A 26,649-nucleotide genomic window follows, 5' to 3' on the forward strand; every position below is an offset into this window, starting at 1 on the left:
CAAAATTTCTTCAACCTTAACATAAAATAAGAAAAATCTGAACTTTTAAGAAGTTTGTGGGATTTCTCGGAATGAGAAGAATTTCCCAGGTTAGAAAAATAGCTGGGATCTCAAGATTCTGTTTGAGAAACTTTACAGCTGATTTAGCCTCAAAGTCGGCTTTTTCATTTCCTAGTATGCCAGTATGGCCAGGAACAAATTTAAAAGTTATCTTATTTACATGACTTTTAATATGGTGCTGGACATACGTGATTGTATTGCTATTGCAATTGGGATTTAATAGAATTTTTAGGACAGACTGAGAATCATTGTAAATGTTTGATAGACAGAATTTTGTTTGGTATTGAAGTGACTCACTGAACAGCTTGGTAGACAGCATCTTCGTCAGCTTGACAGATGGAGGTATGTGGGGGTATCTGTACATTCTAACATATTTTGGGCAAAATATGTCAGTTTGGAGGAAAATACAGATAATTGAGCCGACACGAAGGGTGCTTTTGGACCCATCTGCATAGATGTCTGCATGGTTATCAATGGAGGAAGCGGATGACACCAAATAACCTTGTTTACAGGGTGATGATCGGAGATAGTAGGGTAACCGCAATGTGGTAGCGTATGAACAGCCGTAGATAGTAGAGACCGTTGTTGAGCCTCGATGTTTGTAGTAGTGATGTAGTAGTTTAGTAATAATTAAACCAGTACTGGAAAGATAAACTATTAAAAAACAAAAACCGTAATGTTTCCAGCAATAAAAACTATTTAATAATAACGTTTTCGACTGTTTTAAACAGCCATCATCAGTTACAACGAACTTAAACAAAAAAGAATGCAGAAAAAATAGAACACAAGCAATACAAATATTTAAAATTCAAAAATAATTCCAAAGTAAAAAATGCCGTCGTATATTAGAAACTAACAAAACTGCGCATGCGCTAAATATCGTAGTAAGAATAAAAATAAAAACAAATAACAAAAATACTTCCGCAAAAATATTTCTATTACAAGAAAAGAAACGTTATGCATTTCGGTAAAACGACTTCCATGCCGTGGATAAAGCATCTGCATCCCTATGGTTAATGCAACCCGTGTTAACGTGGGCTTTGTATATTTCCAACTTTTCTAGATGTTTCAGCATTTGTTTGTTGGTCGTGGCCCTAATAATAGATGCTTTGTCCCAATGAACGTCGACATCTTGATGCTTAGCGAAAGCTGCTAGCACAGTAGAATCTAAGCTCTTATTGATGGAGTATCTATGCTCCTTAAGCCTCTGCTTTAAATGTCTCATAGTTGCACCAACGTATACCAGATCTGTGTTAAATCGGCGATCTTTTAAAGGTATAGAATATACCCCCGTCTTAAAACTCTGGTTTTCTTTCTTCTTGTCGTTTCTTAATAATCGATATACTGTAGGATTACGTCGATACAACACCTTTATGTTGTTATTTCTGGCTACTTTCTTAATCATCGTGTGCAAGAATGGAAAATAATTGAGAATCACTTTTCTTCCTTGATTCATAGGAGGAAGCTGCCGATTTTTTGCCTTCCGAAATTTGTCGATAAGCCCATCAATCTCCTTACCCCGATATCCGTGTTGTAATGCTGTAGTGCGGATGTAACTCTGTGCTAGCAGCTTTCGCTAAGCATCAAGATGTCGACGTTCATTGGGACAAAGCATCTATTATTAGGGCCACGACCAACAAACAAATGCTGAAACATCTAGAAAAGTTGGAAATATACAAAGCCCACGTTAACACGGGTTGCATTAACCATAGGGATGCAGATGCTTTATCCACGGCATGGAAGTCGTTTTACCGAAATGCATAACGTTTCTTTTCTTGTAATAGAAATATTTTTGCGGAAGTATTTGTGTTATTTGTTTTTATTTTTATTCTTACTACGATATTTAACGCATGCGCAGTTTTGTTAGTTTCTAATATACGACGGCATTTTTTACTTTGGAATTATTTTTGAATTTTAAATATTTGTATTGCTTGTGTTCTATTTTTTCTGCATTCTTTTTTGTTTAAGTTCGTTGTAACTGATGATGGCTGTTTAAAACAGTCGAAAGCGTTATTATTAAATAGTTTTTATTTCTGGAAACATTACGGTTTTTGTTTTTTAGTAGTAGTTTAGAACCTTTTCTACAATACATAGTGGCAAAGGAAGGAGCTCCGCTAGTATCAGAGAGGCATTAGTAGAAACAGTTGTGCAGCGCTTTGTAGTTCTGATGGGAAACTGTCTTTGAAGAGAGAGTAATTTACTTTACTGAATTTTTACTAGTTACACGACCCCGGCTAGAGGCTGCGTAAAGTAGCGTCGGTTGTATTGCCCAATTATGTAGAGTTTTACAAGCTTTATGATTTAGTTCCCGGGTGTACCTAGCACATTTTGGCAGCGTGTAGTTTATTTTGTTGGCCTCGGCCAAGACATAAATATGGCAACGGAATGTGGTGTCTCTCTATTCTCTCTTGTTTTATTTTGTATGACGTTTCTGTTTACACGTGCACTAGCTAGTCAATCTGTCAAAGTTGTTTGCGTCCTTTTGTGAAAATTAAAATTAATATAAAAATGAATATTATGACATTGATTAATGATGACGATGATAAAAAGATTGTTAATAATTAAAAAAAGTTTTTAAAATAAATTGTTCATTCGAATTCGTTAAATTTTACAATTTGTTCACATAGTGTTTTATAAATAATAGTACATATTAATTAACTAATTAATAATTATATATGTTGGACCTAAGGTTTTTAGGGTTTTATAAAAAAATTTATTTTTGTTAAAATTTTTCTATAAAATCTTGCCTAAATATTACGTAATACAGGGAAGGGGGATCTAAGAAAATATTACGGTTTCTTACACGGGGGTAGGTGGGGGGTCTAGAATGGCCGAAATTGCCCTTACGTAATTTATGGACGGCCCTAATGTTTAAATTACATACAAAAATTATTTCTGATGCAAATTTAAAAAATCTAATTTAATTGAAAGTAATAAAGCTAATACTAGAAGATTAACAAATTTATTTAATAATTTCTGTTTCTAATTAACAGGCAGGTGAAATAGTAAAATGTCTCACATTTTTAAGGGACAACATTTTCTTGCTCGATAAAGAAAAGGAGCATTTTGTTGGAACGTTACTGGTAAGTTCATTATAAACGAATGTTTAATAATAAAATATATTTTTATATTGTAATCATTATTTATTAATAATATATGAATCAGCATTTGTTGTTGATGATGATATTAAGCTTTTTAATGAAGGAATTAAAAGCAATAAAACTTTGTACATTAAATTTTTGCGAGTAAAATGCAACAGTAAACTTATTCATTTGATCACTCTAAGGAGTGTTTGGAAATGCAAATGTCACTTTTAATTGATATTGTTTTACTAGAACAAATGAAGATACAAAGATCAGTTTTGTTTGTGTGAAAGTCCAGATAGTTTAGATATATTTCTTGCAAAGTAATGGTCCATAGACACTGTGCCATTCTATACATCTCAATTTTACTTGAACTCCTCTCCTGCCATGAGCTCCATGCTAAAGTTCTTCCCAACTTTTTGAGCAATATTTTTTCAAATTTGTTTGAATGAATTCAAGTTCTTTGCACCACAAGCAGGGAAGCATACTGCTGTTTACACAATGTCCAAAATCTGTTAATAGGATGGGCCTGAGGTACTGTACATTGGGGGTGTTGTTTTTTTTTCACTACAAACTCAAGCCGAAAACTTTGAAGGTAGTCAGTAACTTTGCAGAAATAATGGCCATTGTCAGGTCTGGCCAGAACACCACATCTTCCATGTTATGGTGGTTTTGGATGAAGGGAATCAAGTCCATTTTAACACATTCTTTGAGGTACACATCAGCAATGATAGATCCACAAGAAAGGAAAAGTTCAGACATGTCTGCATTCATTGATTGCTTGCCATATTAAAACACTTTTTCAGAATTTTGGTTTTTCCTATAAATCTGACTTCATATGGTACAGTATATCTGACTTGCTATTGCAATGGTAACTTTTATTGCAGGCACTTGTTTTGTGTCTTTGGGGCATTGTCTAGTGCCAATACTTTCTCTCCTTTGACACACCGCTGAACATCAACATGTTTCTGGCAATTGGTTTTTTCTCTGTGTTCCTGCTCCTGATTGTACTTTGGAGCTAGTTTCTTCTTCTGGGCAGTGATGTCTAACTTCTTTACCTTTATATCATGTAGGGCACTTATTGTAAGACAAGTTTTGCAGTCCCTGTTCTCAATGATATCTCAGGATTCTGCTTGAGTATGCATTCCACTACCTGTGTAACTTTAGTGGTTCTTAAGCATGCAGGCTGACTAATAGAGTTTTGATACTTTGCAATTCCACGTTTCTCAAATCTGTTTAATATATATATAAATATATTGGACAGATTCGTTAATAACAGATTCATTAATAATAGCACTTAATTAGTCCAATTAATTATGGCAATTGTTTGGTTTTCTGTCCAATATCTGATTGATACTTGTTTGTTGGATATTTTCAGGTACAAAATGTTACCTAGTCTTCTTTTGATATCTTCCAAAAACGAAATGTTTTTGTAATAATGTCATATAAATACAGCAAGAGTCTCACTTCTTTTATTTTGCGTATTGTTATCTCTTCTCTCTGACCTAAAGTAATAATATCTGTAGGTTCATGCATGTCCTGACGAGTAGGCTTAAGTTTTATCATGATTTGCATCAGCCAGCTTTGTTAATACAGTGCTTTCTTAAGTGACACTTTCATTCATGAACACTCCTTAATTTAAGTAATTATGCTATTAAATATTAAATAGTAAGTCTAAATGGAAAAATTAAATGCTTCCCCAATTTGTTTCCAATAGTTCTTAAAAAGTAACTAAATAAATATTAATAAAACAACAATACACCTTACATAGCTCATTAAGCAAATGTTTTGAATCACAATGGAAAAGAATATATATTCATACTGAGAGTTCTAATCTTGCTAAGTTGTGGAATGTTCCAATTGAAGCTTGTAGCCATTGATTACATGATAACCACTTTACTAAACCAGGTTGAGGCAAGTGTGAGAAATCTGGTAATTTAGGTAATTAAATTACCTTTCACTTATCGTAAAAGATCAGAGAGGTAGAAATGACACACACCTCTTTCGACGAGTCAATTGAAATCGGACTAACTATAAACAATTATCTCACGACTCACCAAGCAAAACTTAACCTTCTGACCCTTCCATCCTCTGTTGTAAGTGATGACACTCCTATTAAGGTAACACTGTTGATAAAACGTTCGATTCTTGATCAACAATCATTAATCGTGAATCGAACTTATAACCCCTTCCATCACCTGATAGGTGATTCATTCATTTATTTTAAAAGTACATGGTACATATCCCGGCCCCGCTAGGGCATTACCAGGAATTTTACATATTATTAAATATATACAGTAATCATATTTTATATACATAAACATTAATAGTAAATAATAACAAGTAATATGAGAAAAATTATAATGATAAATACATCTATGACGTTTGTAAGAATAAATAATGAGAATAAATAATATTATTAAAACTAAATGTAATATTCAACAAACAAAGAGGAAAATATGCTTGGCAGTTTATGCCTGCTTAGGCGAGCTCTTGGAGTACATTGCAGATATGTACTTAAGAATCTTTAGTTCTAAGCAGAGCTTTGTGTGTATTAAGTATCGTTTAGACCCGAGTCAAACCAATGTTGAGAACATTCAGCATGTATAAGAGATGATATTTTACAAATCTTCTTTGCAACTTCTATAAGTAGTTGAAGATAATTGTGTAGATTCGTTGAAAATAAACATGGTTGAGCTACAGATTAGCCGAATGCCCAGCAGAGGTGGAGTAGATGACTTTCACTGCCACATTGCAAGTTGCACTTTCAAGCACCATCGAACATGTTGTAGCACATAGCACCTTGAAGCACCATAAATCACTAGAAGCACTGTGGAACACTAAAAGCACCACAAAACACATCAAAGCACTTAACTCAATTAAACACGTTGCTCTTTCAAGCACATAAGGTGCGTAAAGCACGTTGCACTTTGTAGCACTATAAAACAACTTGCACGTTGCACTTTCAAGCACCTTGAAACACATTGTATCACATAGCACCTTGAAGCAACATAAAACACTGGAAGCACCATAAGCCACTAGAAGCACCACAAAACACTAGCACTTTAAACACAAGGCACATGAAGCACGTTGCACTTTGTAGCGCTATAAACACTAGAAGCACCATAAGACACTAAAGGCACTTGAAAACATATCAAATTGAAGCACTAACAAAGAATTTTAAAGCACAAGGAAGCTCTTCAACACTCACAGAAGCATGCTGATCACATTCTATATGTTGAAATTTGCAGAATCATGCTCAACACAGGAGACAGTTGGAACAATGAATTTCATTGGTATGATGAATTTTTCTTCATCGAAATTCATCGTGTTAATGAAATTCATTGTTATGCGAGTCAGCATCCGTTAAATCGGATATAAAAAGGTGCCGAAGGCAGACCTCGGGGCGGACATCGACAGACGACACGGGACCCGTCTCACCATATTCCTCAACGATCACCTCCGGCCCAACTCCGCCGTACCCTCCGACAGTCCACCTCTGACTCAGCTCGATCAGCAGGTGTCTACTGATTCACTGCATAATCTAGGAGCTATGAATGTCAAGAGGTATTCATTTAGATTGAAATGGTTATTACAGACCCTCTCTCTCCCTCTCTCTCTCTCTCTGCCGAATAGTTTATAAGTTAGACTAGTAGTTCTGATACATTAGACGAGTAGATCCGAACAGTGATGCTTCGACGCTCACCATAATTATTGTTTTCGTTGTATTCTGTATATAGTTTAGAATTGTATGAATTTTATCCGTTTATTAAAATGTGTTACAGTGTTGATGATAAGCCTGTCGTCTTTGAGTACGGACACCTTGTCAACTTATTTGTGGCCTCCCCACTCCACAATTTGCCCTCCAGCCATTCTCTGACAAGAGCCGCCGATAAGTGAGGTCTAGCCCACAGCTAACCCCCTAGGTTCCCACACAAATTATTGCATAAAACAAATTATAATAAAATAAACAGTACACACAAGAGTGTAGATGATTTGAAATATTTTCCTGATGATCTTTTAAACAGGTCAAAAATGTTTGCTTATTAAAATTTTGCAGGTTTTGTAACATGTTTATTATGATTTAAATACCAGTTAAGCTGTTTAATCAAAATAATTCTAAAACTTTTTCAGAATGTAAATTGGATTGAGAGAAATGAAGAGGTACAAATATTGTATGAAGAAGTCATTTTGAATTTAGTCTCTGCTCATACGTGTTATTTGCCATCAGTTTTAAGAATGATTGTTCTAAAATTTTATGCAGGTAAATATTTATTTTACTCTTTATGCCCTGTGGGCACTAAAGGCCGTTTTTCTGTCCCACAATGATGTGGTTTGGTGGTGAGGGACAAAAACCAACAAGTCCAGGACAGTGCCCATGAAAAGTCCCCCAACTCCTCAGCCATCTTGTTGATCTTTTTATGTATTAATTTAATATTAATAGTTCAGACAGTGACAAATATGAATATTTTTGAAAAATTTTGTAAATTATAACTCAGTGTGTGTTCATAATTTGTATTTGACTACATGCGATGTATTTTGATATATAAGACAAAAGTAGGGAGGAAAGACAAGCAAAAAAGTTGGAAAAAATCGTACAGTTAATAATTGTATTTAGGTCTTTTACTGTTAAGGTGACTATGAGGCTGTAAAGTTATTTATTTTTTTGAATATAAGTAATTTCAGCTTATCACTACAAAGGACATACTTGATACATTTTCTGTAGTTAGAGCACAAACAAATAAAAATTTCTTTGAAAAACTTTGATAAATTTTTGTAATTTAACATGAAATAAAACAAGGAGTTAATAATAATAAATATATCTTCTTCTTAATAGTTTTTTTCACGGATTAAAATAAGATGATAAAAGTTTATAAAAATGTTATCCTTTAAGTTGTAAAGAAGAAATTTTTGGATTAATTGGGCTTCAATTTGAAAAAATTGTAACCTATAAATTCCCACTGTTGTCAGTCTGATTGTCTGCCCTTCCTTAACCTATCTCATGTTGAATTTTTATCAATGTTAACAAAAATTACACATATTTTGAAAAAAAAATTGTGGCTATTGTATTGTCTGAAATTATTTTTATATGTATAAACAAACTAGATTAATATATCTATTTTGTTTGTGCAAAATAAAAAAATAATTTTGCACAAACGAAAAAAATTATTTTTCGGAAGTTGTTATAATTTTTATATTAAAAGTAACTAGCGACATCTAGTTTAAAAAATGTTTCGATGCCAAAACGAGATACCTCGGGTCTACGGGTCAAGGTCGTTAGGTTGCAGCCCGAGATATGTCGGGAATACCGGGGTATAGGATAATTTTCAGAACGGTTTTAGATAGATGAAACGAGACCAAATATGGAAAGCTCCCAATTAACTATATATGAAATTCCAGTTTGCACTGGTGGTCGCGTTATTTCGATTGAAGCATTTTTCTCCGAAAGGTGTTAGATAGATGACCTGCACGACTCTACTGCTAGCGGGAAAAGTATGATGTATGGGGGAAAGACTCTACTAATTTGAGATGGAGAGCATATCTTTTAAATGAAATAAATTAAAAATTGCAGCCTGGCATTGTGACAATGTCACAATAATGTTTGCTCATTTCACAAGTAACTTTTCATTATCTGTTTAAAATTATTAGTGAAATTGTATTTCAGTTTGTTATTAAATTGTAAATAAATTTCACTAAGTGATCACTGTTCTTATTTCAGATAATATTTAATGAAAAAAAATACAGTAGAGCATCGATTATCCGACCCCCGATCGACCGTCACGTCGGTTAACCGACCGCGTTCTAGTCGGCAAATTCGAGTGTCCGATAGTGACGTGGCGCTACAATATTTGGCTATGTCTTGGCTTCTTTAATATTATTTTTGTTAAATGTTTGCATGTTTTAGCTGGCAACATTGGCTCGACCGTAAAAGGGAGCCCGGTATTTAAACCAGGCTTAATTTTCAATTTTTTTCTTTATTTTACACAAAATAAAGAAATAATTTTTAACGATACAATAGCGACGACTATTATTTTTAAAAAATTTTGTTAGGTTTGACATCGATGAAAATTCAATGCGAAGTAGGTTAATAGCGATATACTAATACACTAATTACATGGGATATACTAATATACTATACTAATAATGTATTTTTTCATACTTTTCGGTTATCTGTTTTTTTCGGTTATCCGACCGACCCCAGTCCCCAATTGAGTCGGATAATCGGTGCTCTACCGTATATATAAAATTAACAAAAAAGATTCAGATTTTTGACAAAGTAGTAAGCTTAACAGTAAAATTTTAAACAACACTTTAAATTCATTCAGTTTAAACAATGCGTTACAACAACTAAGTAAGTAAGTTTAAAAGCTTTTTGTTTTTAGACTTAGTTGCTTAGTCAAGGATTTTTGTTTATCATGTTGTCATTTTTCATTAAATGTTGCCTCTGATTAGATTTGAAGTTATTTGGTATACTTCATGCAATATCAGGGAAAATTTTCATTATTTTTTATGTAAATAAATTGTATTGTGATGATTAAATTAATGTTCTTGCATCTAATTTAAATATTTTTTTGTTTTGAATCCTTTCAATAAAACATTGGTAGTGTTTATTCCAAATTACGAAGATTTTAAGTAATTTTAATTATGAAATCTTTTGCTAAGTTACAGGAATGCTTACAGTTTGAAACATTTTCTTGTGAGTAAATTCAAAAATTGTTTAAATATTTCACAAATAGATAGCAATATAAAAAATAGTTTCCATGTGTTCTTTTTAGAACACCAAACACAAAATCACAATGGAGTTGCCTTAATCTCTTTCCTTCTTCAATATGTAAAATTGGTTTTAGAGTGCTTTACATTTTTACATATTTTACAAATTTGTGGTGTGAAAAGGGTGAATGAGAAAATGCTAAAGATATTTATGTTGTTTTCTATTTATTATTATGCCATTATTTGTTTTATATAAATATATATATATATAGGTGTGTGTGTGTGTGTGTGTGTATGTATGTATTTTAAAAATAAAATAAAATTCAAATATCTTTGATATGTTTTAAGGCAAGAATGCAGTTGAAAAATCTTTCATCACAAGTGAAGATGCTGAAGTATTTAAAAAGCTTCATAGCTTACTAAAGAGAATCATCAAGCTTGTCCCTTTGTAAGTATAATTGAATATATTTAAGCTTGAAGGTTTAGTTTTCAAATTGGAATTTACTTATATTATAATTCACATAGATCCTGCTCTGTGACCACTTACTTTAAAATCATTGCTTTTACAGCTGATATAAATTATCTATTATGATTGCATGAAATGCAATATTTAAATAACTTTTTCTCCCCTCTATGTACAGTACATTAGGCATTCCAAAGTTTATTTTTTGGGACATTACAGTTTGATTTATAATGGTTTGCTTAATGATAGTTTCTACAGGAACTAATCAGGTTATAAAACCATGGGTTTACTGTACTGCTGAAATACAATAGATACTCAAATTCTAAAAAGAGGAAACAAGTATCCGGTAAAAGTGGTTCCTCTCGAGAAGAGCTCGGGGTAGACTGTCCACCTTCTGAAAAAATAAAAATAAAGTGTATAAGATTGCCAAGCTTAGGGCTAAATATATTATTATAAAAAATCAGTTACTTAATAAATTTCTGTTTTAATAATTATTAATGTTTCTAGGTCACCACAGGTATTAATGTCAATGCTAGCAACAAATTATCCATATATAAGGAAATGTTCTTATATCCACTTATGCTATGTAGAAAATATATTGAAAATATCTGAGTATTTACCTGAAGAACGCAGAAATTTGCTACAACTGATTGTAAGCAATATGCTAGACATAGATGTAAGTAAATATGGTGTTTCAATTACTTTATTAATTTTTTTTATTATTATTTATTTTATTTCATGAAACTGTGTCCTTTTCCGTATTTCTGACTTATTAAACACTAGTTTTATAGTGTATTTCAAATACACCTGGCAAGTTTTTCATCAATTATCTCAACTAAATAAAGATAATTGATGAAAAACTTGCCAGGTGTATTCGAAATACACTATAAAACTAGTGTTTAACAAGTCAGAAATACTTTTATTAATGTTATTTTGAAGGTTTACATTTTTAAAAACAAATATATATATATATATATATAAATTTTTGTTTTCTGTAATTTTAAAGGTAACAAAAAAAATCATTCTGTAATACATTCTATCGTTTTAAACTTTCTTATGAATTACAGTATAAGAAAAGTAGTGTATTCACTTATAGATTTTCCTCAGATTATTGGGGTTCTACTGTATTATATTATCAATTTTATATAGTTTTTTATTGGGATTATTATTCAAACTTCTGATGTGTTTGTGAATGTAGAATGTTGACATTTTGCTAAAGTGTAGAATTTTAAAAGATTTAATGAATTCTAAACTTTAAAAAATGCAATCATTATGAATTTATTATTAGTTAATTGTATATGTTAAAATGCTATAAAAAGCTGTAAATAAGGTAATTATATTCACTGAATATTTTACTTTCTTATTAAAGTTGATTCCAATTATAAAGACATGACTTCTTTACTGTTGAAATGTTAAAACAAAACATTTATAACATTAACTTTTTTAGTTTTTTTTCTTTCCTCTTTTTGCCTTCAAAAAGAATCATCCAATATAAAATGATTATAATATGAAAAGTAATGAAGATACACACTTAAGATTCATTTTATATTACATGGCTATTCTTCAAGTTTTTTTACATACTAAATTATAAGTGCTCAATATGCCCCTCTTTGGATGCATGGCACATGTCCAAACGGTAGTGAAATTCATCCCAAACTTTTGTGAGCATGTCTGGATCCACTGCTGCTGTTATGCAGTTTTGCAGTTTGACCACTGTAGCTGGAAGAGGAGTATTTTATAAACCCCCACAAGAAAAAATCGCAAACAGTGAAGTCTGGCGACCTAAAGACCAGTTATGTAAAGCTGAATCATTAGGTTCCATATGGCCGATCTATCGTCGCGGAATCTGTGTATTCAAAAATTCTAGAACCTCCAGGCTCCAGTGTTGTTGTGTCTCATCCTGCTGGAAAATAAAGTTATCCGAAATGGTCTTTAACTGTGGCAAAAGTCAGTTTTCAAGCATATTGAGATAGGTGATTTGTGTAACAGTGCTCTCTAAAGAGAAAGGGACCATATACCTTTTCCCAAGAAATTGCACAAAAGCTCTAGAATTTCCTCTTTTTAACAGTATATTGTTCGTTCAAAACGGATTAAAAGCTGAATAGGATGATTTAAAGATTTACCTCAAATAATTAGGGTTTTAATATATTACAGTATCAATTTTATATAGTTTTTATATTGGGATCACTAATCAAACTTTTGATATGTTTGTGTACCTGTAGAATGTTGTCGTTTTGCTGAGTTTTTTAACTGTAGCAGCAAGATATATCCTGAAAGACTTGCTGCATAATTTCTGACTAACTTCAAAACTTTGATCTGAGATTTTGACAAAAAGAATCATCCGATTTAAAAAAATCAAATGATTCTTTTTGAAACACCCTGTATTATGGCACAACACAGTGGGAATGGCTAGATGGTGAGGGATGGACTTGTCGTGTCTAGGACAGACAACCCATAAAAAAATGATGTTTGACCTGGACTCAATTTTGGGTCTACCAGAGCAGCAGACTGTTGCCTATCTTTGCCACCTCAGCCAGCTTGTTAATTAAACTGGAAAACTGGTTGACAAATAGTGTCTTTGTTTAACAGAAAAAAATAATGTGTGTTAAAAAGTGCAGTTTTTAAAAACATAGATTGGTTACATCAAATGACTTAAAAGACAAAATCTAATATTTCTCTGGTAATTAAATATAAATTATTTAGATAATACATAAAAAAAAAGTTCCTAAAATTACATAATTATGTTATAACCAGGGCTGTGGAGTAGTGATGATTTTGAGGTTACTTTTACTCCTACTTCAGAGTTGGATTTTTAATGTTGATCCTACTCCTACTCCTTGAAAAACTTTCGATTCCTCTTACTCCTTACTCCTTCTCGTACTCCTCAATAACAAAATTTCATTATTGCCATATTGAATGTGCATATGAATTGTTTTTTAATGGTTGAATATGCAATATAATTAAAGGAATAAGAAGTAACAAATATATTTTGTTACTCCTTATTCCTTTAATTATATTGCACATTCAACCATTAAAAAACTATACTCCTTACTCCTACTCGTACTCCTACTCCACAGCCCTGGTTATAACAAGAAAATGCAGTTAGAGAAGTGCAGAGAAGCCTGATTATAGAGGTTATTTAAGTGATTTGGCTGATTTCCCAAATCAAAATATTAAAGTCAAAATCTCAGATCAAAGTTTTGAAGTTAGTCTGAAATTATGCAGCTAGTCTTTCAGGATATATCGTTCTGCTACAGTTAAAAACTCGGCAGAATGACAACATTCTACAGGTACACAAACATATCAAAAGTCTGATTAGTGATCTCAATATAAAAACTATATAAAATTGATACTGTAATACATTAAAACCCCAATTATTTGAGAAATCTTTAAGTCTCTACACCACTTTTTATACTATAATTCATAAAAGAAAGTTTAAAATGATAGCAAGTATTACAGAATTTGTTTTTGGTACCTTTTATTATTTAACTTAAGTGTGAGACAAACAATGTTAAAATTTAACTATAATAATACATATTTTTATTCTTAAAACTGTTGGGTTGTTTGGAAAGTAATTTTGTTTTTTTATTACTAGAGGAATTAGATGTATTTTTACCAGCCAATTTTATTTTAAACCACATTTTCATTATATACTTTGACAGCTGACATTTTAAGGCTTATTTGTAAAAAATTTTGTTCGATTCTGTACAATTGTTTGTTTGTTTTTTTTTTTTTTTTTTTCGGTGACCCATCAAATATGGAAAATCGAAAGGATCATTTTCGGCATATTTTGCTTTATTATAACTAAAAAATCAAAATGCTGTCCAAACAAGAAAAATCTTGTGGTACATGTTTGGAGATGTATTGAGAGAAAGACAGTGCCAAAACTGGTTTACAAATTTGCGTTCTGGCAATTTTAATATCGAAGATACACCACATTCCGGATGGCCATTTGAAGCCAACGAAAACAAAATAAAGGTACCGATCGAAGCAATCCGCCGTATGACAACATACGAAATCACTAAGAGGTTAAATCTGTTAAATTGAACCGTTTATTATTACTTAAAAACAAATTGGTTTCGTTTCAAAGCTCGATATATTGGTTCCACACGTTATTAAAGAGAGATGCTCTCTATGGTGGGATTTTAAAGAAATTTGTTTTTGAGCTTTTACCAGACAATTTAACAATTGATTCGAAAGTGTACTGCCGTCGAGTAAACAAATTGAGTAATATCCTCAAACAGAAAAGGCCAGAATTGATCAACAAACAAAGTGTAGTATTTTACGATGATAATGCCAAATTTCACACAAGTTTGGTAACTCAGTTATAGCTTAGATGGGATGTGTTATCACACCAACCATATTTGCCAGATCGGGCACACTCGGATTATTACTTGTTCCGATCTATACAAATTTTTTTTAACTGTAAGACATTTAGTTGAAATGACAATGTCAAAAATCACTTGGATCAGTTTTTTGTAAACAATGATCAAAATTTTTGAATGTGAAATCATGTTACTACCAGAAACAATGACAACAGGTATTTGACTAAAATGGTCAATATATAATTCAATGAAATATTTATTTATTATAAGAATATTGCGTTGATTTTTCTATGAAAAAAACGAAATTACTTTCCGAACAACCCAATATTATACATTTTAATCTGTGTAATATATGATGTAAAAATTGTTGCTGTTAAATATGATTAAATTCAGTAAGGTATAAAATGGGACAAGTGCAGCCTCATAAATCTTTTATATTTGTAATTTTTAATCTGAAATGGTTGTGGCTGTTCATTTTATCCAAGTTCTCTATTATCTGAGGTACCATCAGTCCACGTTACTTCAAACAATCAAGATACTATTGTAATGAATCTGATTTGTTTTGAAACTGATTGGAATAAAGTAATAAAATTATTTTCTAAATGAGAAGTTATATCCATATCAGTTACTAGAATTCAGATATTAAGCCCTGTTTGTCCTATATCTATTTTATATACTTATGTGAAATCTGGAATTTTATCCATTTTTCTAAATTTTCCCCTCTAATGACTCATATAAAATTCCCACGAACTTTGTGGTCTGTTTTTTAACCCTTCCTATTAAAAGAAAACATTCTCACACGGTAATGACGTAAAGTTTACACATACCGTCCAATTCTGTCAATTGTTTTATTCCTGATGACAACTTTAAACCTCCAACAATCGGTCTTGTGATATTCATTCATTCATTCATTCATTTTATTTTTAATGTACAGAGTACATATCCTGGCCCCGCTTTAGGCATTACCAGGAATTACATTCTTTAAAATTATGACATTAATTAACAGTAAGTAGAATTATTTGTAAATATATGAAAAAGAATAAAAGAGAATATAATAATAGTATGCAAACAATAGTATTTTTGTAAATTATAGGTAGAACAACAATATTTGTAAATTATAATAAATAATATAACCAAACAGAACAAACAAAAGAAAATAAAGAATGAACATCAAGTTTCAGAACAAGTCCGTTCATGAATAGCACAACTTTGTTCAAAGGTTATAATGTCCATAGGCACATGTCCATGTCACATGAAGTTAAGTAGTGCATACAGTGAGGAGTCCATGAAGCATTACTTAGTGTAGAACACTGTAGAATCTTCAGAGAAGTCACTGTAGCAATTCCAGCATCATCATTCTGCCCAGACACTGCCCTCAAACACTGTAGGCATCATGCAGAGCAGATTCCACCAGAGAAAGACATGCTGATAAAGGCCAGTGGACAGCATGGGCTCCACCAGAAGAAAATACGCCATAACATGTCTGCGCCCACAAGCCATCAAGGCACACCACCATATGACACAAAATAAACAAAAGGTTAAACATAAATACCTCACGAATTACATTTGGAAGTAAGCTGAGGCACTTTAAGTTTTGAAGAGACCTAAACAGGCCCGTTGAGATGCTAAAGAGCATGTTGAGGCTGATATGAAGCACGTCGAAATGCAGAGATACACTTGCACTAGACATGAGGCACAACACTATAAGGTGCCTAACTTCAAGTGAGGTAAACACAGCACAACACATACGAGACGCTTGAGAACACTTTGATCACACTGACGCACAATAGAGATGAAGCACAATGGGACACAACATTTAGCAGAGGTGGACATCACACAGATGTGGAATGTGGAAGCATTTTGAAGCCCATGCTGATAAGACACTTAAGAGCACTTTGAGGCACATTAAACAATGAGCACAAAAGTGCACACACTGATAAAGCACTTGAGGACACTTGTGGGGCACAGAGGCAATAAAGCAGAAACCATTGAAACACAACACTACAGGGCACACCACTCAGACAAGATGAGCACATCACAAAGAAGCACATGGGAAAACTTGAAGCACATTAATGAGACATAGCACACGTATGAGGTGAATACCTCTGATGAGCACTTGAGAACACTTCATAACGCACAGAAGCACGGAAAATAGGAAGCACAATGAAGCGTAGCATGTAGATGATATGTACGTCGTACAGTGAGGCATTTGAGCGTACTGAAGCATTACAGTAGTGAAGTACATTAAAACATAGAAGAAGTACAGTGAGGCACACTAATATGCAGATAGTCACATCAAGGTTGGCATCAAGCACAATAGGCACCAGTTATGTGTGAAGCATTATGAGTCTCATTATTAGAACATTTGTAGAACATTGTAAATGAGAACATTGCAGAACATTAAATAGTGTATTATATCTTAGAATGTTATTTAGTGATATGATAACAGTTATTAGCCATAAGCTAGTAATATATCAGATAGGTGTCATAGCAATGCAATACCCTGTAGAACTGGTATGGAATGAGACCAGACCTTCCATAATCGATCGAGATGCAAATGGTGAATAAAGTGAGAAATTATCATAAAGTAAGTCAAGTCGTCATCAACTAATGCCAAAAGCAAGGAATGGGTTCTGGTAGAGAAACTTCACTGACTTCGGCATTAAACTATTTCTTTTTTATTATCACAAGCACTTTCGACGAGTTTATTATCGTCGTCTTCAGGTGAAACGAATTATTTTAAAAACGAACGTGCAGAATGTTCTAAGGAGAACAGAATTTCTGAATTCGAAAACAGGCATCCGGTAATTCCGCTACGAACGCGCAAAAAAGATGTTGGCATGTTCGAAAATCACAAATCTACGGTGCGGGCAACGCATGCGTGGAACTGGCACCGCGATGGCGGTACGATGTTAGGCGCGTTTCGTTGTTTAAGCGCCGATATAATGCTACCCACACTCCGGGTAGATCTAGAGTGGGGATATTACATGCTTCCGTAGTGGCTGTGAGAAGCGCTTCCCAGATGAGTACAAGCTTTCGATTGCTGCAACACTTTATTATTTCCGTTCTGGACCACAGGGGGTTGTAGCCTTGCTCGAGAACTTTTTTAGCGAGCTCTGTGGTATATTTTCTCTTTGCTACATCATCCTGATGCTCTGCCAGACGGGAAGCGAGCATTCTTGTTGTTGCTCCTATATATCTTGTGCTAGCTCCCGTTTCCGGATTTTCTAGGTGTATTGCGTAGACTCCTGATTTTTCTAAAGTAGTTAGCTTGTCATGATCATTGCAGATGCACCTACGTAGGTTTGGTAGGGGGGTTATAGGTAGATTGTAGTTGTACCGCCGAAAGATGCGACTGATGCGTATGGAGGGTGGTCCGAGATACGGCAACGGAATCTGGATCGTGGATGTTTTTTCTTTTTTGTGCAGCGTGGTACGTGGGAATAGGGACTCCTTTACCTTGCGGAGTACATGCTCGTATTTGCCACGCGTGAATCCTGCACGAGATACCGCTAGTCTGACGATGTCTAATTCACTTTTTATTGCTATCTGCGTCGACGGAAGTAATAGCGCCCTTCTAACAAGTGCAGCAATGGCGGCATTGATATATCTCGACGGTTGGAAAGCATCTGCTGGGATAATAGACGGTAACTCGTTAGATTTGTGATGAACTGCAAACTGCGGCCCCTCAACTGACTTTTTTATGCACATGAATCAATAACATTCTTGGATTTGTGCATAAAAAAGTCGGTTGAGGGGTCGCAGTTTGCAGTTCATCACAAATCTAACGAGTTACCGTCTATTATCCCAGCAGATGCTTTCCAACCGTCGAGATATATCAATACCGCCATTGCTGCACTTGTTAGAAGGGCGCTATTACTTCCGTCGACGCAGATAGCAATAAAAAGTGAATTAGACATTGTCAGACTAGCGGTATCTCGTGCAGGATTCACGCGTGGCAAATACGAGCATGTACTCCGCAAGGTAAAGGAGTCCCTATTCCCACGTACCACGCTGCACAAAAAAGAAAAAACATCCACGATCCAGATTCCGTTGCCGTATCTCGGACCACCCTCCATACGCATCAGTCGCATCTTTCGGCGGTACAACTACAATCTACCTATAACCCCCCTACCAAACCTACGTAGGTGCATCTGCAATGATCATGACAAGCTAACTACTTTAGAAAAATCAGGAGTCTACGCAATACACCTAGAAAATCCGGAAACGGGAGCTAGCACAAGATATATAGGAGCAACAACAAGAATGCTCGCTTCCCGTCTGGCAGAGCATCAGGATGATGTAGCAAAGGGAAAATATACCACAGAGCTCGCTAAAAAAGTTCTCGAGCAAGGCTACAACCCCCTGTGGTCCAGAACGGAAATAATAAAGTGTTGCAGCAATCGAAAGCTTGTACTCATCTGGGAAGCGCTTCTCACAGCCACTACGGAAGCATGTAATATCCCCACTCTAGATCTACCCGGAGTGTGGGTAGCATTATATCGGCGCTTAAACAACGAAACGCGCCTAACATCGTACCGCCATCGCGGTGCCAGTTCCACGCATGCGTTGCCCGCACCGTAGATTTGTGATTTTCGAACATGCCAACATCTTTTTTGCGCGTTCGTAGCGGAATTACCGGATGCCTGTTTTCGAATTCAGAAATTCTGTTCTCCTTAGAACATTCTGCACGTTCGTTTTTAAAATAATTCGTTTCACCTGAAGACGACGATAATAAACTCGTCGAAAGTGCTTGTGATAATAAAAAAGAAATAGTTTAATGCCGAAGTCAGTGAAGTTTCTCTACCAGAACCCAGTTAAAACTTGGCGTGAGTTACCAAATTTATTTTACTTAAAAGCAAGGAAGCCTTCCAGACAAATAAATCTAAGGCCCCTTAGTAAACAAGAATTGGTAAGACTGACAAAAGGATATCGGAAGATCTTCAGACTAAGCGTTAACAGAAAACATTAAAACAAATATAATGAAACAGAGAACCTAAAGGTTAACTAATGATTATTCGTTGATTGATTAAATTACTTCTCTCGGCAAGTTGTTTAAATGCATTATAGATGTCACTGTTAGTCCAAAAATCTGATGGTTCACATGGCCACGTAATTCCATAATTGTCAAGCAGTAGTTTTAGCTCCAGCCGTTCTTGTTCAAATATAATGCAATCATATATATAGTGTTGGGGCTGTCGTCAACCATATAGGAAGGACAGAGGTTGTATGTTCTGTTGGTAAATCTGGTGAGATTACTCGCATATTTGCCATGATTTGATAATAATTGAGTGGTGCAGAAGTCTGGCATATACCATTTGAGGCTAATGAAGTTTTTAATATTCAGAATAAACCTATGTGTGATATGTTCACTGTGAGTGTTCCATATTGTCTGCCAGTTATGGAGGGCATCTTCCCATAGTATGCGCCGCAAGGTTCTTAGACTTATTTTATTGTAAACAACAGGCAAAGTGGTGTCTTCAGCAGCTTGTTTGGCCAAACAGTCTGCTCTCTCATTGCCATGTATTCCCTGGTGGGCCCTTACCCACGTAATTGCAAAATTACAGCTTGCAGTCCGTAATAAATTTCGTATATGTTCAGCAAGTAGGTGCAATTTCAAACTTTTCAATAGAGTAAATGCAGAAAGAGAGTCGGTGTATAATTTAATAGTCGATCCAGGATAATGGTTGTTTGCCCATTGTATTGCCTGGCATATAGCAAATAGTTCTTCTTGGAATACTGTACAGTGGTTATTTAGGCGTATTGATTGACTATATATTTCCGTATCATCGACAAAGACGACAAAGCTGCATCCAACAGCATTATTTATTTTAGATCCATCAGTAAAAATGTTTAAGTCACCACATTGTATATTGTCGAAACAGCAGTTTAAAGAGCAACCGGTGAATGACGTGTTAAGGTATGGAAAACTCCATTCAACTTCCATCAGTAGTTATAGTATGTGATCCACACTGTATGTCCTTACCCTGTTTTAGTTGTTGGAATCTTGCCTTTTGAGTGATCACAAGATCAATGGGAAGTTTCCTGGCTATTACCTGAAGGCTTTGATTATGGATAGTGTGATAAGCCTTAGTGAGGAGTAAAAGTGCCCGTCTCTGAGAAGACACCAGCTTACGATTAAAATGAACCTTGCGTGTGGCCCAATCCCATGTGCCGCATGCATATGTGATGATCGGAATATAAATGGCATCATATATTATGGATAATGCACCAGAAGAAAGACCCCAAATCTTTCTTGCTACTTGAGCAAAAGATTGGAAGATAAGTGCAGTACGTTTTGTGATATAGCTTATGTGACTATCTCATGATAATCGGAAGTCGAGCATAACGCCTAAATATTTTAGTGTTTGTCCAATCTTAATGGTGTTACCATTCATCTTAATATGCGGCGGACGAAGGTAGAGTTTAGCTTGTCTAGGTTTGTTAAAGACAATGCCTCTTGTTTTTTGGGGATTAAATTGTAACTTATGGGCAACACCCCAATCATAGATGTTCTGTAATACTGTATTGCCCTTATGCTCTAGGTCCACATGTGATCGACCACCCATTAATAATAATAGGTCATCAGCATACGCAAGGATTTTCATTTGCCCGGAGTGTTCCTTTAAAAAGGTGTCGAAGATGACATTCCAAAATAAGGGTCCACAAACGGATCCCTGTGGGCAACCCCTGGTAATTTCTTTAATAACCTGATGCTGACCATATTGTAGGATAGCCTTACGGTTACAAAAATAGTCACGTATTAGTTTCCAGATGTTCTGCGGGCAATTGATATTGATAAGTTGATGTAAAATAAGGGGCCACCATGCGCTGTCGAAAGCCTTAGATGTATCAAGGCTAACCCCGAGAACATATTTACTTTCTTCCAATAGTGACTGGATAATATTAATCACAGTTTCGATGGCGTCTTCAGCAGATTTCTGCCGCCAAAATCCAAACTGCATCTCACTCAACCTATTGTAATGTTCTACAAACCACATCAACCTGTCAGTAATGAGCTTTTCAAGAACTTTTCCTAAAACAGGCAAAAGAGATATTGGTCGTACAGCATCAGAAGATCCAGGTTTTGGCACAGGGACGATCTTAGCAATTTTCCATGCGTGAGGAAAGATTGCATGGTTGAGGCAAGAATTAAAGATGTCAAAGAGATGCTGTGGAATGATATCCCAAAGTTTTATGGCAATCTCATTTGTAATTTCATCACAGCCAGGTGCTTTACCCTTTTTCATACTTTTAAAAGCACAATCAACTTCCTCAATAGTGAAAGAAGGATCATCTTCGGCAAGGTCCACAGGCAAGGTGTCAATCTCCATACATAATTGCCAGTGCCAGTCAGTGTCGTTTTCAGGATTGTCGGCAGGACAAAATATCTCTAGCTGAGATGTCAATGCTTGGAGAAGAGATTCAGGCTCAGAATCACCACTAGAGGTAGTCAGTATTTTTGTTTTCCATAATTTGTTACTGCACATTTTAGTAACAAAGCCCCAAGGATTAGTTTACATCTTTGTGCAAAAGTCTCTCCAGCTTTTTTCTTTCTCTACTTTAATAGCCTGTTTGTATGTCTGCTGGCTCTGAAGGTAAGCCTCTCTATGTATGTTTTTAGCGTCATTGTCTCTACAGCGTTGATAAGTCTTCCTGAGCTTTTGCGTTGTACGGCAAAGATCTTCGAGAGTAGCAGTCCACCAGGGAACACTTCGTTTAGCTGGAGTGAATTTCGATATGTAAAGATTGCATGCCTTACATATTATTTCAATATTCTGATCGATCTGATTTCTAGCTTCAAGAGGGTTCTCTAGAGAGTAGGTGTTTAAGTTTGTTTCAAGATAATCTTTCATATCATTCCAGTTATCACGTTTTAAGGCGCATTTATAGCGAGGGACCCAGATTGGTGATTTTCCATCTTCAGTGCCTAAGACATCAAAAGTAACCATGGCATGTTCTGTTAGACTATCCTCAGTAAGTACTCTCCAGTTAACAAATTCTATTATAAATACCCTCACTACAAACAGCAATGTCTATCCAAGAGTTGCCTCTTTGAGAGGTAAATGTTGGAGGAGAAAAAGGGTTATTGAGGAGCAATTCTTGAAGTGCAAAGAACTCTTTCGATATTTCTCCACGTCAATCAAGAAGTTCCCCACCCCATGCCGGAGAATGTGCGTTTAAATCTCCTGCTAATGTGATAAATGTACCGCCAAAAGCAGTAATAATGTTTTGCAGTTCTCCCACAAAATCCTCAGTGTTCGTCCCTCTCAGAAAATATACATTTATCACAATGATTCTGTTTTGATCAATTAAAATCTCAGTAGTAATTAAATATAGATTGCAAAATTTAAGATGTTGCATTACTGACAAATTTGTGTTGGGCACTAGGGTGATTGCCCACGGATATTCATCAGATCCTCTCAAAATGGGACAAAAGGTAGGTAGGCAAGCAGGAGTGTCTCATTGACAATATGGCTCCTGTATTAGTACTAAATCATAATTGATAATATGTTTGCAGAGGAGTGAAGTAGCAGATATACTTCTCCCTATGTTAATTTGCAGTATACGAAGATTGTTAATCCGATTCATAGTCGGTCCATAGGAGTATATTTCTCTTTATTCGTTGGTGTATAAAACAGGAACCATCACGTGCATTGTGATTACACTGTTCTAATCGTTCTTGTTGGCACTTACAGCATACAGGTATATTACTTCTATTGGAACAATCCTTGTAAAGATGGTCTCCCGAACAATGGCTGCAGGTGTATGTATTTTGTGGACAGTCCCTAGAAGAATGGTTGTATTTAAAACATTGTAAAATCAGGCAGAAGTCAGCTGTTCGGCATCGTGATCACTCGATGTTAAGTTTGCCCAGTTGCAGAAATGTTTTTCGCATGCTTGGTGAAGCCTCTTCAATCCAGTTCTGATAAGTAGAGTTCCTTTTCCCAAGAACAAATTTAACTCAGAATTGCTTCTCAAATTCCTTTTCCATATAAGTCTGATTAATAAGGGTATTTTGCTGGTATTCTTCCTTAGTAATGTCAGCATGTACAGAATATATTATTAAATGAGGCCGTCTTTTTTTTGGCCAACGAGTTGTCAACTCTGGTAATTTCTCTTCGATTGTTTTTTCAAGGATATTAGCATCATTGCAACTGTTCAACTCAACTGCCAGTCCTCCTCATCCTATTTTCCTTAGCCGATCAATTCCAATATGTAAATTAGAGGGCTGCAGTTTTATTTGTATGAGTTTACAATTGGCCTCACTATTATCATAATCTTTATTTTTACCATGTACCAAAACAACTTCCCTTGGAGAGGTAGTTTTACGAACAACAGATGTACAGTACCCTCAATGGTTTTGCCAGTCTTGACAATATCACTATACAAATGTGAAGATGTGATATATTTGTTCATTGTATCTTCAATTTTGTTGAGCTTTTCAAGTACAGTTTTCTGAGTTTTAATGTAGCCACCAGGAGTAGGATTTTGAGACATTTTCTCAGCAATATTATCTAATTTCTGCAATACTGATTCTTGAGCATCTAGGAAAGTCTGCGCAGGTACAAATCGACTCATTTCTTGGACAATAGTATCCAATTTTTCCATCTTTTCAAATTTTTTAGCCAATGTTTTGTTTGAATCATGTATGCTTTCTAAGTCTATAATCTTTGTTAGATCCTCTTTAGTAGGAAGTGAGGCAATTCTAGCCTCGAGCATATCAGGCAATTCTAGGTTTTTGAAAGTAATTTCAGCGAAACTAATAACCTTTTCAAACTGATCAACAACATATTGCATGTGCGTACTAGCATGCAATATAGCTTTTCGGTTGTTTGATGCATATTTTTTAATCCCATCCAATATCCTATAAGCATTCATGCAGAAATTTTCCATAATAGCAGATCCCATTCCCAGTTTTAACCTCTAAAATTAACAAATTGAAGAATATAAGAAATATACATATATTCTATATAATTATAATTAACACGATTGGGTTCCTTATATTCAGTCGAATCCAAAAATATATAATTAACTGTATATATATATGAAATAAGATAAGAAAACTACAACTTCTGGTAGAATTTCCAAAAATTCTATGCAAAAGGTTAATGATCTTTGCTATGGCAACCGAAAAAAAGATGAAATGTTGAAATAGAACACGATATGAGAATGACCACGATTCAAATTCTATTAAACCGATTTACACGAAATTTCTTGGAGATAACACTTAAAGGGTGCTAAAAGAACTGATCAAGAATTATAGTGCTAGGTATAACCGGAAGCTCAAGAATTGAATTTGATCGCCGACCGGAAATGATGTGAAAAATGCCAATAAGTCGTTAAATATCGAACCTAGGACCACGATTTTTGGAGTCCAGGGATGGATTAAAAAGGTGTACAGGGTGCCGTAACAAATTCCAGATAACTGACCACACTAATTCCGGAAAACCGAAAATTGCCGTTTTTGGCTAATAATTTTAAAAGGGTTAAAGTTAAAAAGTCCTACTTGACATGATGACGATCCCTCGACTTTCCGATGCACAAAAACACTAAAGACAATAACTTCCAACTTAAATTATGGCAGAAAACACAAAATAAACCAAGAGCTCATAACGAAGCAGCTTATCCTCATAGTATTCCAATTCGAATCTGGTCTTACGATATATCTTCTCACCGCAAAGTTATAAAAGCCACTTCTCACCTTCCCTCCGGGGAGTCTCTTGTCTTCTACGTAATGAGTTTGTCCATCGCCGAACCTCCGAGCCGAAATTTTTTCTAGTGTCACTCTGTGGATAACTCAAGCCTCCAACTCATACCAACCGGAGAGCCTAGTGCCAACTTTATCTGACCTATTACTGATTTTATCTGGATATTCCGTTTTCAGTGGAACTTTCTAAGAGGTATGCAAATTGGTGTTGTAAACTCTCTCTCGGTCTCCCTTTTTGCATATTGGAGAGCTAGATTTGCTTAGAGAGCTTAGAATTGTAACTAATTATTTTGCTGATTTCAATAAATCTTGTTTCGTTGTTAAAGAGGTGTCTTTTCTCGACTGTCGCCCACACCTTATCGTCGGCTCCGACGACCTCCTCCACTCGTGTAATTGACAAAAAAAGGAACAGCCATCCTTGACAAGGGAGTAGGCCAACAAGGTCTGTTACCGGAAGAGAGGTCCGACTTCCTCTGACCTCCCTGGCGGTTCACACTTACATAAGTCCTGTTCCATTAAGTCTAGCCTTTAAGAAGATTGAAACTTAATGGACAAAATAAAACCATATCTATGGAATAATACACAACCATAAAGAAATAAGCTACCACATCTACTTGACTTAAATACCGGTTAACTTAATACACACTCACTTCGTTTAACCTTAATATCCGGTATTTCTTGATTGTCCAAACAAACGTTTTTGTCCTCTCCGAGGACTGCCTCAGGTTATTCGAACAAAAGAATAAATTAGAGCAGGATTCCAATTTTTTTGAATTAATTTCTCGAGGAACTTTCAAAATATTCGAATATAATTTGACTATACGCGTGCGCTATGACGCGTTGCCTTTTTCGTATTCGTCACACACGTAACGCCACGCGTGCGACAGAGTGTTGCCGTCTTTGGTGTTTATGCATTTTCCAGTGCGTCCGGCCCTGTATATTTCTAGGGCCTCTAGGGCCCTGATGTCATCCGTTTGCAATGCTGAGTTTATCAATCTGGCGTTATTCAGGTCAGCGTGTATTTCTGGATCTGTGGCGTAGGTTGACAAGGCGGTGGTACACCGTTGATGGCTTATATCATACCTATGTTCTTTGACCCTTTGTTGGATTGATCTTTTCGTGGAGCCGATGTATACCAGTTCTTGCCCAACTCTGTCATCTCTTACTGGGATACTGTATACCCCCGGTGCTCTAAGAGGGTTCAATTTGTCTTTGGCGTTGCGCAACAATTTGTAAACATCTTGTGACCTTTTGTATGCCACCTTGGTACCCGTTTTGGTTGCGATTTCTTTGTAT

The 26,649-nt window shown here is 35.1% G+C and overlaps 2 protein-coding genes across 3 annotated transcripts in view; one reads left to right on the forward strand and one right to left on the reverse strand.

Moving 5' to 3' along the window:
* Nucleotides 1-26,649, reverse strand: part of mah (mahogany) — a 353,681-nt gene that overhangs the window by 37,700 nt on the left and 289,332 nt on the right. The window lies entirely within an intron of this gene.
* Nucleotides 1-26,649, forward strand: part of Tif-IA (RNA polymerase I-specific transcription initiation factor RRN3 homolog Tif-IA) — a 52,622-nt gene that overhangs the window by 11,997 nt on the left and 13,976 nt on the right. For both annotated transcript variants that reach the window (XM_067272349.1, XM_067272350.1), the window contains exons 3-6: nt 3,054-3,143; nt 7,278-7,407; nt 10,203-10,302; nt 10,825-10,993. In XM_067272349.1, coding sequence (XP_067128450.1) covers nt 3,054-3,143; nt 7,278-7,407; nt 10,203-10,302; nt 10,825-10,993 — 489 coding nt within the window. The remainder of the gene's footprint in view (nt 1-3,053; nt 3,144-7,277; nt 7,408-10,202; nt 10,303-10,824; nt 10,994-26,649) is intronic.

Source organism: Centruroides vittatus, unplaced genomic scaffold (assembly GCF_030686945.1).
Source record: "Centruroides vittatus isolate TY-2023 unplaced genomic scaffold, ASM3068694v2 contig_436, whole genome shotgun sequence".
NCBI lineage: Eukaryota > Metazoa > Arthropoda > Arachnida > Scorpiones > Buthidae > Centruroides > Centruroides vittatus.